Consider the following 13,048-nt stretch of genomic DNA (forward strand, 5'->3'; position numbering starts at 1 on the left):
ATATATATAATTTGTCATAGTACCCCCAAGAATTTAAAACTACTTTCATCCCTGGGTAAAATGAAGTGTCACCTTCAGTCATGTGTGGTGCAAACAGTGATGCTTCCTAATGACATTCATCTCTGGCGGGTTCAGTAGGTGGTATGATAGCCAAAGTGTTTCTGTTTCTGCAGACCCAGCTCGTAACCCAGAGTTTTTGGAGATGCACAGCGGTACCTCAGACCCGCCCCTCCTCCTCATGATTGGCTACGCTGATGGCATGCAGATCTGGAGCATATCTGTAAGTTCCACGAGTTGTGTGCTATAACCATTTTCACTTGCTTCTTTCTGTATCATTTGTCCAGAAATATTGAATTATTTCCACAGATATTTATAGGGGTATGGAAGAATAAAATAACCTAACAGTGTTAAACTGTTTTTAATGTTGTACTGGTTTGTTGTGTGTTCTTGATAGAGCCACTAAAAACCCTACAAATAGGCAAGCTTCACTTTTTCTGTTCACATCAGTGACAGTTTTAGAAGGAAACAAAGCTTTATAATGACGTTTTAATGTGCGGGACTCCTCATGTCCAGTTCAACTTTTCTTCTTGTGGATCTAAATTTTCTTTATGCTCAGTGAAAGTTTTAAGCTGTTCTAAAACAACTTTTTTGTGGTGTTTGCAGGATTAAATTCCAACACTGGGTTCAAAGGTCATTTCTAGCCCTCAACCTGTTGGAACATGTCCGTTATCTGTCCTTATGTCTGTCCAGTAGATGGCAGTGTTGACCATGTTAAGGATTGTGCAACTGCAACAGCCATTTTCTTTTTTTTTACTTTCACCAGAGTCCACTTGTCTTTGGAAGTGAGACAATTGTTTAACTTGTAAATGTTGAAGAGGGAAATAGCAAAACATGTGAAAATGTTTGAAAATATAAGTTTGACATTTTAATCAAAAGCAGTCAGATAAAAACATTGCAATTATATTTCATCACTACCAAAGTAAAGGATTCTGTTTTCTAAATCTGGATAAATACAAAGAAAAGAACATGTTAATTAAATTCTTAATTTATTACTAACAGATAAAAATTTAAACTTATGGAAATCGTACTGACATTCTTTAGATTCATCAAATCAAAATTTACATTCAGCTCTTTTGGCTGTAATCATGAATGAATGATAGAATTCTCTTCTAAATTTAAACTCATTCATAATTTAAACCAGCCATTTTAACCACTTTTACCCGTGGTATTAATAATCACAGTTTTTGTAATTTTACTATAATATATAAGATAAAAATCCCTTATTTCACAGAATCATTAACTGCTTTACAGAATAGTTATATGGTGTAGAATTATCTGATCCAGATTTATTTAGTCATGGTGCTGTAGATTAAACAAAGGGGTAACCTAAGTTAGTCCATATGAAAAAATATGTCACAACCACTGTACCACGCTGCTGAATGGAAAGACTGCTTCAAGTATTATGTGGTTTGTCAGATATTAAGAATATTTTAAAATTTATCAGACAATTGTAGAAATTTTAGGAATTCTGAAACAGCTGAAATAATAAAACATCTGGATAACACCCACCACTCCTCCTCCTCTTACTGTTTTTGTATAGTGACTAATAAAATACATATCATTTAAAAACTTGCTTCATGTGCTCAAGTCTAAATAACATTTATTTTCACCTTGTACAATTTAGTACATAATCATCTTGTATAATAATGTTTTGCATACTTATCATAAGGTTCAATAAACAGTGCTTTTCTTAAAAAGTCACCTCCTGGTTTTAGCACATCCACTATTTAAGAAAGGTTCTTCCTAGAGTGACTCATCGATTAGACTAGAAAGTTATTTTAACTCACACACTGCTGGGTTCTTTTAATTGGACAGGTCTTAGTTCTGTGACTTTATGCTCCCAACATGAAAATACCTTCTCACCTGAGGCAGTGCCCATGCTAGGACTCATTCAGGTGGGTACAAGGCTTTCCAGGGAATGTAACAGAGTTTTCTCATAAGTAGTTACCATCACTGAATCCAAGCCCTGAACCTTATAAGAGGCTTTAGATGCTGGAGAGTAATTCATTCATGAATACCTCTCGTCAAAATGGGAGCTTTAGAGGAATGCAGTTGAGATAAGAAGAATACACTGTTTCAGTTCATAAGCTGCCCATGCATTTAAAAGGACACCTACTAGTGTAGTTTAAAGGGTGACCACCAGAGGGTGATCTATTTGTTTGAAGTGAGAGAATATTCACTGTGAAATGGTTCACTAATCTTTGTAAGAATGTTAAAATTAAAATTCTTTGGAAAAGTGAACAAAATGAACCTACTAGTGGGTTGCTAGAAAATAATATGTTCTATTTGAAATATGTTCCATTCAAGCTTCCTTTTTTAATGTGGAGGATGTTATATGTAGAAGTCCATAGCAGGCAGACAAGACTGGCTTTTCTAACTCCAGCCCCAAGTCAGTCTTGGAAAATCATTAGAGGATTTTGTCAGCTCCATAACATCACAAATGACCCACAACGCTGCAGAGCTTTCTTTCACCGAGTATCGCCTTTCATGTAGAGACTGTCACTGAAACATGCAAACTTCACATACATCCTGTGAGATCTAAACACTCCAGAGTCCTTAATCAGCCTCTTTCTAAACATCCACAGGCCGCAGATAGAAGGACGCACTCTTTCTTTATCCGTGATCACACACGTTGGCCGCTGTGATGTGGCAACACCCGTGCTGCTAACAGATTTTGTGCTGCTGCTATGGTGGAGCACAGTCGTACAGCTGTTTTTACCATGGGACACACACCCCAGTGAAAATACACCCCTGGTGAGGAAGCGTCCTTTGCTCTCAGACTAAGTTGACAGTTATTCTGCTTCATGTAACACATCCTGGCCTCTTATGTTGCAATGCTCTCCTTCCTCATTGTTTTTCTTTCAGTTTTCAAAGTTTACAGGATATCTCTGGGTTGCGTTTTTTTTTGCTAGGTTTTAAGTAAGCACTGGTGGTGCCTCAGTTTCCATCTCTTGAGTGACTGTGAAGTGTTTGTGACATTTGCTAAGCCAACACCCTCTGTAATGGCCCGGCACAGTGTGAATGTACATGGCTTCGCACATACTTTGATGGACTTGTGAGATGGAGACTGGCTTGTTGTGTGCTGACAGGGGTGTAGAAGCGATGCAGATTACTGTCGCCTCACGCTGCAGAGGTGTCATTAAGCACTGCCTGATAAGAGGCAGACCGTCTCGGGCTCATTGTCTGTCTACATGTGTGTTGGGATGGAAAGTAAGATGTTAGTGAAAGTCAAAGCAGCAAAGATCTGTGTTTGAGAATTTCTCAACTGGATCGTCTTTGGGGAGATTTTAATAGATTAAATCCAAACTACTGTATTACACCATGAAGAAAAACTATGGAGACACAGGCCTTGCGTTAAATTTTGAAAGAGTGAATATTAAAAAAAAAAAAAACACAACAGTTGCAGGGTATTTTGATTCTGAACTGTTTAAAGAAATGTTCAACATAATTTAACTGGTAAAATCCTGATTTTAGTTTTCAGTATTCCAATAAATTTGAAGAAAGTATAAACTAAAAAGTATTTATCACTTATGTTCAAGTAGAATTACAGACTGTAGTAACTAAACCAATCTCACCAACTAAAWGTAATAGATCTAGAAGAAACATGTGCATTGAATAAAATGCAGCAGTTGAAACCAGATATTAGCCTGCACTATAAAACGACAAGTTTTTCTTTTTACAAACTAACACTGGAACCATGAAGGTGACGGTAACCAGGTCTATAGCAACACATCCAACTTAGATGAGATAACACACAATAATTAGTTCATCAGAATGAGATGATTTTTGAGAAAACAAAGAAATTACTTTTTTTTTGTTTTCACAAATAAGATTTCATAAATTACAAATAGTATTTTAAAGAATTAGCAAATAATGTAACGTAATATAGTCCAGGTTTAGTCAGTCAGTTGTAATGTCTGTTTTYATGCTTGTTTAATTGTAAGATAGTCTTACAGGCAAAACACTTTGGAATATTTCTCTTTTGTGTTTTTCATAAATAGAATAAAGATTTTATTATATTTAAATGTGCTCTTCAGAATCTGTGATCATATGATCCATGTGGGCATTTTAAACCAGAAATGATCAAACTCAGTGGCAAATACTAAAGTGTATGATAGCCCTTTAACACGAGGCTCAATATCTTCAGAATCATTAGCCAGTTGTGGATTTCTCATTGTCCTTATAACAGCAATTTAAAAGTGTCAGCRATTTCTTCTGGCCAGATCTGAGAACTTTAGGTTAACTAACCTTTAGCTAGCTAACAGGACAATACAAAAACAAATTCTCCAAGTACTTCTAAATATGTTTTTCTTTAAGGAATATTGTACTGTTTTTGATTGTTTTGCTCAGGTATACTTGTACTGCAATAAAATACACAGGTAGCACATTTTAATAAATAGACACTGCATCAGAATTCCAGGTCAGCACACCATGATTTACCTATTAACATGGTCATAATGTGCGTCCATTGTTCAAAGTTACATTAAGATACWAACATTCTTCTGATGTTCAGTTATGAGGCAGCATATCCTGATTAAAACATATATGATGTTTTAAGGCTATTGTTTCTGAATATTTTAATCATTGGTCTAATTAATCTGCATGGTTTTGTTACAGCCATGATGCGTAATACACCCTGTAAAGATAACATGCTGTGTTTAGTACAACTTTAATAGAGTTTTAATAAAGCCATATTACATTCCAGTTATTGAGAAGTGTAGAGCAAAAAATATACACTGGATATAAACAGCTGATGCTAAAAAGTGGCATATTCTGTAATAATGATTTAAAGGAAGTCAAACTAAACACACAAAGTCAAAATAAACTAAAAAAAAAAAACTTTTCACACTGTCGGTCATAAACTTCATTTTGTTAAAATATTTCATAATTATAAAAGGTTATTTGTTTTAGCAGTAGGCTACATTTATTTTTTCACTTCCACTATCAAATCTTTGCCATTTGATACTTTTACTTTCAGACTTGAAATCCTAGGACTTTTTCACACTGAAGCAAATATTTTTTTAATCTATTTTATGTTGAAGTAGTAGCAATATATTTTTTCACTGAGCATGAAAAACAAATACACATATGTGGAGTATATTTTTAGAAAAAAATGTTCTGGTGATGTCAAAGAAAAGACTATTACAAAACTCTACATGGTATGTGTAACTGTTCTTTTTCAAGTGGAATAGTGAGTTTGTTTTCTTAATGTTCCATGTATAGCAYGGAGCATGATTGTTCACACTGAGCCATAACTATTTATTACTGTAAATCTGCTAATGTGGCATAGAGTTTATCACACCGTGTTCTTAGAAAYAGGATATGATTATYTTTGGAGCTTCTTTTTCTGTAAAGATACCTGTTACTCTCCCTACGCAGAAGCTTCCTCCAAACCTCCAATATGTCCGACACACAGTGTTAATGCATGCATCTAGTACTTGTGAATATGGAGCAAATATCTGTTAACAGCTCACAGCACTACATTTGAGAGATTAAAACAGAGGAGCAGACACTGTGATTCCACAAAAACAACCAAACCACAAATGAAATGAATATAATGAATGGCTTTATGCTGGKMATGCAACTCTGAGAAAGCAATTTAGCATATTGCACACTCTGTGCTACTAATGTAATGCTACGAATGTTGATGGCAGAGGATGTCACACAGAGCCATGTAAGGCGAGGATGAGCTGCAGGGTAATGCACAATAACCCTGCGCATTAATCTTCAGCCTTCCCCTTTTCATTTTAATCCAGCAAATTCCATTATTGTCCCTTGCAGGTCCATTTGCCTCCATAGGAATCCTATTGTGCTGGCGGCTGTTGGTGCTCATATAACAAACCCATATCTCCAGTGTTAATCTTCCATCACTCGACCTCTTTGAATAAAAACACAGCTCCAAATCCATCAGTTTGGAATGGCTACTAATTGCACAAAAAGAGTGATCATCCTCWTGGATGGGTTTAAAGATTTAAAACAAACAGATTACAGCACCACTAAAGTGATAATGCATGTTTCGCTGCAATTTAGCCTATAAAAGAACAACAAAACTGGGGCATTCTGCACTTAGAACAATGTGGTATTACACATGTCAGATTCTGCAAAGATCCWCACACAGCAGTGACCTAATACACTGCTATGTTATATGAGTGCAGAAAGTCTAATCTGGAGCTGTTTCACATGCAGACCTCCGTTTAAGTGCTTTTTCCTTTAACCATTTATTGTATTTTTTTTCAATTTGCTGCAAAACTGGTATTTATTCAACTTTACAATCTGTTCTGTTAATAAACTCATAAATCTTTATCTGTAGATATTTCCAAAGTCTGTGTAAATATATCACAGTTTAAAAAAACCACATTCTTTCTTTTGCATTAATTGTCATTCTTTTGCCAAATGTCATAAAAAGACTTTGCAATCAGATTAAGTTATTTTGCTGGTTCAAAGTTGGTCCAAATGGTTTTTCAATTTGACCAGCATCTTTCCAGGACGTCTCCAGCGGACACTGAGAGCATCTCTAATCAGAACTGCGGATATTATAATGGAGGAAGTTGGGCTGCATTCTAAGAGTGAAATTCAAATGATTTCTCTCAGAATTCAGTCAGAATCTCGTTGGCTTTATGATGGGGAAACTCARCTTTTTAAAATGTTAAGAGTTAATTACCAATCCGATTTTAATAAGGCTGGTTCAGATATAATTAACTTGGTTTGTATCACTTTTGGATGTTGCAGTTAAAAGTTTGTAATGCCAAATGATATGCAGCTTGTAAGCCCAGCCTGGCTGCTCTTTATATCTTACCAGTGAAGTGAGTCAATGTTAATTGTTTGCAGCATTCAATCTTATCCGAACGTCTTCATGATCCTGTTAGGATTTCTTAGTTGTCAGTTTACAACAAAAAACCTAAATAGGATTTGTGTCTACAGCATGCTGTTGAGAGTGTTGATGTAGGTTGAAGTCAGGAAAGCTTATGTTGAACCCGCTTTCAGAACTGAACATGAATCTCACCTGATACTTTAGACAACAGTTGTGTCTCATTAAGAACCGTTACCAGTTACCTGGTAGAAGGTGTTTGTGTGACTGAAGAAGCAGCACCTTTGCCCCACTAYATACATTTTTACTTCTTTATATTATGCTATATTCACACAATTGGCAAATGCAACCCATATCCAATTATTTAGTTTTTTTACCCTTATGCAATTCATATCCGGCTACCTTTTTGGCCCAATTCAAATCTTTTCACCCAACCAAAAAATTAGAATTKTGCCACTTCCATATGTGGTGCTTAATTGGATATGCATCTGATTGTTGTCATTGACGGGAGCCGTTGAGAACTTTTAAATAATATTTGTCTGTAGTGTAAAATGTGTTTTCTTTGTAATTGTTGAGGAGTTTTTATGTTATATACATCTGCATCCATTCCTCTCAGTTGGCAGGAGAAGCCCAGGAGCTGTTCTCGGTGCGTCATGGACCTGTTCGAGCTGCTCGGATTCTTCCTGCTCCTCACATCAGTGAGTACAATACGAGTCAGTTTTCAACTTTCCACAAAGCATTAGTGTTCTTTTCAAAATTTGGTGTGCTATATTTGTAATTGACACACTCACCTTGTCTGATCATTAGATCTCTAACAACACCTTACGTTTAATACCTGAAACACTTTTGTTTGGACTAAGAAAATATGTGTAACCAAAGGATTTAACACAGACTAATCTTTTTACTCCTAAGATACTTAGGTGTAGGAATGAAAATAAAATAAAAAGGTAACACTTTACTTGACGGGTTGTGAATAAGACTGTCATGACACTGTCATAAACATGACATAACACCTGTSATGAACATGAGTAAGTCTTCATGAATATTTATGACTATTTGTCAAAAAGTGTCATTTGGTAAATACTTTTATAACAAATTTATGTCAGATCATGATTTATTGGTTAATGTCAAATTGTCATAACAAAGACTTTTGAATAATGTCAGCTATGTATTAAAAGTGTCATGATTTACCGAATGACACTTTATGACAACAGTCATAAATATTCATGAAGACTTACTCATGTACATGACAGGTCATATTTATGACAGTGTCATGACAGTCTTATTCACAACCCGTCAAATAAAGTGCTACCAATAAAATTTTCATTTGTCTGTACATTTGATCATTCTGACATAGAAAGTACTCTTAGGTCATTGCTTCTGTTTCTTTTTATGTGTATCTCTGTATTTTCAAAACCTCAGTTGGTTGCGTCAGATAGTCAGGTTCTGGTTCTTTTTGGCGGTTTCTTCCTGCTAAAAGGACATTTTTTTCTCCACTGTCACTGCATGCTTGCTTGGTGTGAGGGATTGCTGTAAAGTCAACGACACAATACAAGCGACTTGCCACGAGGTCGTCCAGGAAGAGTGAATGCTGCAAGTCAGTGATGAGATGCAATCTACTGAGTTCCTTGGATAGAAACTTTTTAATCAATTTGAATAATAAACTGAACTTGACTACATTGTTTGATAACTAGGCTCTACTGGATTAAAATAACTTTTTTGTAGCATGTTGTGAATTGGCCCTGGATAAATAAACTAAATTCAATTAATTTTCAGTTATTCTTTACAAATAACATTATATCCAGGATACTATATTTTTATAATTTGGAAAAGGTGTCTTGCCCGTTTGCTTATTCAAAAGTTTMTTTTTCTACTAAGCTTGGAATAGCGCTTCACGGCCATTTTAGTTTGGGACAAACAAGAGCGGTAAGAAGTGTTTTAGGGGACATGAGCAGCTGATTTGTGATCGGTTGATTTAGGTTATTAATATGTACAGTTTTATGCTCATCAATAGTTGTTTGCCAACTGCAAATAAACTCAAGATGACGAACAGTTTTATATGACACTGATGGTGACACTGATGGTGACATCATGACCAACACGGCAGGAGATCTAATTTATTCACAGGCTTTTATAAACTGAAGTTTAATTGGAAAAATTAACTGTAAAGCTTTGATGAGTCAATGTTTTTACCTACACTGACTGCCAAGCAGAAAGCTGATGAGATAGGCCCAGATAACTTGGTGCTAGCGAGTGCTAGCTACCTCACTGTGCGTAGCCAGAAAAAAACAAAAAAACAACTACTACCTTTCAACCAGGTAAACCCCGTTGAGATCTAAATCTCATTTTCAAGAGGGACCTTGGCAGAAGTTTGATATACACAGCAAATGTCGATATCAACTTAGAGAAAATTCCAAGTCCATATTGCAATAGTTCATATTCTGGTGAAAATTGTAAAAATCCCCCCCAAAAATTATACGTACGTACGTACGTATAATGTATGTATGTATGTATGTATGTATGTATGTATGTATGTATGTATGTATGTATGTAAATATTCTTTGTAAGGTAGCGCCACACATTGCTCTTGACAAACAGACACCAGTTACATAAAGAAGTGAGATTAATATCTCTATACTGCACACATTAATGGCATTTTATTATATTTTCAAAGTTACTGATATTTATTGACACTCATTGAACAGAGTGGAGAAAATAGTAAAAAAAACAACAATAATGCTATCAATTATTTTTAGCATCATTAATTGGAATTTATCAAGATAATACGTCAGAATTCTCATGATACATTTTTCATGATAAATAATAAATTATATCTTTAAACTGCCCACCCTTATATGCTGCCTTTAAATATTACAGCCACCCAGATATTGCACTCAAGCAGACAGTTGCAGTTCCAATAACTTGGGGATTATTGCATTGCAATATAAAACTGTTCTCAGCAGCAGGASCCTTTTTGTGGTTTTAATGTGAACAGCTAGTTGGTACTCATACACCTACCTCATGAATTCCAGTGTGACCTGGAGAAGTGAGATTTGGTAGAATGGCCTGCCCAATTTGAACCACTGATTTGTTCTTCTTGGACTTCCTGACTGGTTCCAATTTTCTCTACAAATTCTATTTTGAAGCAAAGGAGTAAATGAAAAAGGAGGGATGGATGGAAAGATGAAAGTCCCCCCACGTGTCAGATATTTTAACGATTCTTTTGTCATTACATTGAAATTGGAAATGCAGAAAAAACACTACTATTCTTATTTCTAAAGTCAGGATACGCATGGTTCAGTTGTTTGAAAGATGTGATGCTCCTCAGACACAAGGTTCAAATTTAATCTCTGCAGGTGTCAGGCAGTGATGTAGAAGCTGTTTTCTTGAATTTCATGTTCTGTGAGAAAAACAGCTTTTTGTTCCCCGTCCATGTTCCGGTCTTTTGGCAAATTTCACCAACACACAATGGCAGCATTTTAAGAGTTCTGGAAATGGATGAAAGCAAATCTCAGTAATAAGAAGCAGCAGATAGCCTGACACATGAGGGGAGTAATTCTCTCAGCAGAAAATAAATATGAATTGTGCCACTGGGTAGGATACCAATTGTAATCTGCTAGAGTGCAAACAGTGTTGCACTGTGGTAGGCCATTAAAAGGCCAATTGTCTGGATTGAAACTCTGTGTGTGGGTGGACTTAAAGAGCCCCGAAAATAGGTGTTGATTATAATAAGCAAGATCTCCCTTTATGAGTATACACAGGGAAGTATGCGCTTCCAAAACAGAACGCATATTCACTTCCTCTCTAGATGGTAGAACCAGTGCTCCCAATGTTTCTGACTGACATTTTATCGGAGCCCTTTTTCACTAATATGCAATGTCCACAAAGGACATACCAAAACTACCCATACAATGTTTTTTAAAAAAGAATTGGAACTGATGTCAGTTTGTGTTTCTTCAAAATAGTCATTTCAAGGAAATTGTACAAATAATTTCCTTGAAAGTTCACATCCTTCCCTATTTGTCAGATGTTTTGATTTTACGGAGAAGCCTTATTTTAGTAACTGTCATTTTGCTAAGTCTCAGAGAAGCAATATTTACGTTAGAGTTCAGGATTATGACTGAGAAAAATGCTTGATGGCAAACATGAAAGGAGAAARGACCCTTTGGGGAGTGCTAGGGGCTGATGGGGCCGCCACTTCTGCTCTCACGCCATACCACAGGAACTCAGGCTGATTACTGTTGAGCCTCAAATTACAGCCTTCTGAAAGAGAAGGGGACATCTTCTCCAATCTGAGCACCGTGATCCCCTGATCCCCAACCCAACTTCAACTATGAGACAATTAAAGCAGATCACTTCACTTAATGCAACATGTTTTGCCTTTCTTTTTTCTTAAATAGCTGCTGTGGTTGTAACATGCTGTAATCCAAACCACAAAATAAACAAGAGTAAGGTTCTTTAACCCCTTCGCCCCCCAGCCTTTTCTTGAAAACGATGGAAAGGTTCCACTTACCCAACATGGTTTTCACCGTTTGAGGCTCAAGAGGTCTCAAATGTTAAATATATCTTATTCAAAGGCAGAATTGTCTTTGAATAAGACAATTCTGCCTGCCTTACTCAAAGATGCCTCTTCTTCTCTAGGTCCTCTGAAAGTAGACGGCTTTGCTGAGAAGAGACCAATGCTGGGGGTCTGCAAGAGCGCAGGGTCTTCAGGGTGAGTTGATAAATTATCATAGACCTGGCAGCATTTCTTTACTAATCTCAATATTCTTAATGCTTTGTATATTAAAGGTTACTTTAAAAACTACCAATCTGTGGTTAATGAGTTTTATCTAATATAAACCTACAAAATGATTTAAAAAAAAGAAACATTGGAATACCACAGTTACTTCAAAGAAACTCTCCCTATTCACTCTAGGGTTTTGYATATGTTGTTTGCATCTAGAGTTTTTGGGATGTACTTGATTTTTTGCAAACATTTCCATTTTGCTCATCGTTGCTTCATAAATGATGACAGTGAAGACTGTAGTAAGTGGATTTGTAAAGCTGAGTTGATGGTAAATGATAAAATGGCCTCTAATTGTATAGCCAAAATACCAAAGCACACTACCTTCAGTCATTCATACACACATTCACATGCTGGTGGTGATGAGCCCTGGGACAAAATGGTGATTTAAAAAAATGCCCAACTTCTTCTGGGTTGGACCATGGTTCAAAGAGACCTTTTTTTACAGATGTCGATGACTGAACTCTGGATATCTGTCCAGTCAGCAGTCTTCCCTACGTGTATGTCTACGGACCCAGACTGAGAGACCTTAAATGGCTCAGAAAACCTTTGCAGGTATTTTGAGTAAAGTGGCTGATTAGGCTGATTAGGGTATGATACAATGAGGTTTCATTTAAATTTTCTGAGACATTGAAATTTGAGTTTTCATTCTCTGTTAACCATAATAATCAAAATTACAACAAAGCAAAGGCCTGAAATACATCATGTGTGGTGGTTCTGTATAATAAGAGTTTCACTTTCGGAGATGACTGGAGAGAAATATTGCATATTAAAATTTTTGAGATGAACTAGAATTTTATGTTTTGTAGTGTTTTAAGATGCAACAAATGATATGAATGAAAGCTGTAATAGCATTTGTGAGAGCTTTTAGATTGAACACTTTACATKCAGACAAGTAAAAATGAGGGAGCAATGTRGGCATAGCGAATGTGATTCATTGATATTTTTTTGTGGCATTATGGTTGGAATTTAAATGGTACCTGGAAAACGAGCTGATGTCAGTTCTCAGTTCACAGCTCTTTTACAACTGTGAGTGTAATGTCTCGGTTTTGTGAAATAAGTGAATTTTACTGCTGGATGTCATGGCTTCCTAAACTAACTTCTTATATATAATTAGTCAATACCTTCCCCTTACCTCTTCTTTGACTTACTCCTCCAGAGCAACACTAAATTGAGCTTAATATGTCCTCCCCAGGAAATGAAATAAGGAAGTCTGTCCTCCAGTGTTGTAGTACTCGAAATCGGTCTTGGTCTCGATATCATTTTTTGATGGTCTCTGTCTCGTCTCGGACTCGACCGCATTTAGTCTCGGTCTTGTGTCGGTCTCGGGTGCTGAGGACTCTGCATTTTATTTCAAGACCAGTCGAGACCGCAACTGTGAAAATATCACTAAG

The 13,048-nt window shown here is 36.2% G+C and overlaps 1 protein-coding gene across 1 annotated transcript in view; it reads left to right on the plus strand.

Moving 5' to 3' along the window:
* The window catches only part of bcas3 (BCAS3 microtubule associated cell migration factor), a 386,180-nt gene that overhangs the window by 8,160 nt on the left and 364,972 nt on the right, over window positions 1–13,048 (plus strand). The window contains exons 5-7 of the mRNA XM_008425245.2: window positions 174–280; window positions 7,485–7,566; window positions 11,510–11,582. Coding sequence (XP_008423467.1) covers window positions 174–280; window positions 7,485–7,566; window positions 11,510–11,582 — 262 coding nt within the window. The remainder of the gene's footprint in view (window positions 1–173; window positions 281–7,484; window positions 7,567–11,509; window positions 11,583–13,048) is intronic.

The sequence above is a fragment of the Poecilia reticulata genome, linkage group LG13 (assembly GCF_000633615.1).
Source record: "Poecilia reticulata strain Guanapo linkage group LG13, Guppy_female_1.0+MT, whole genome shotgun sequence".
In the NCBI taxonomy this organism is placed as follows: domain Eukaryota; kingdom Metazoa; phylum Chordata; class Actinopteri; order Cyprinodontiformes; family Poeciliidae; genus Poecilia; species Poecilia reticulata.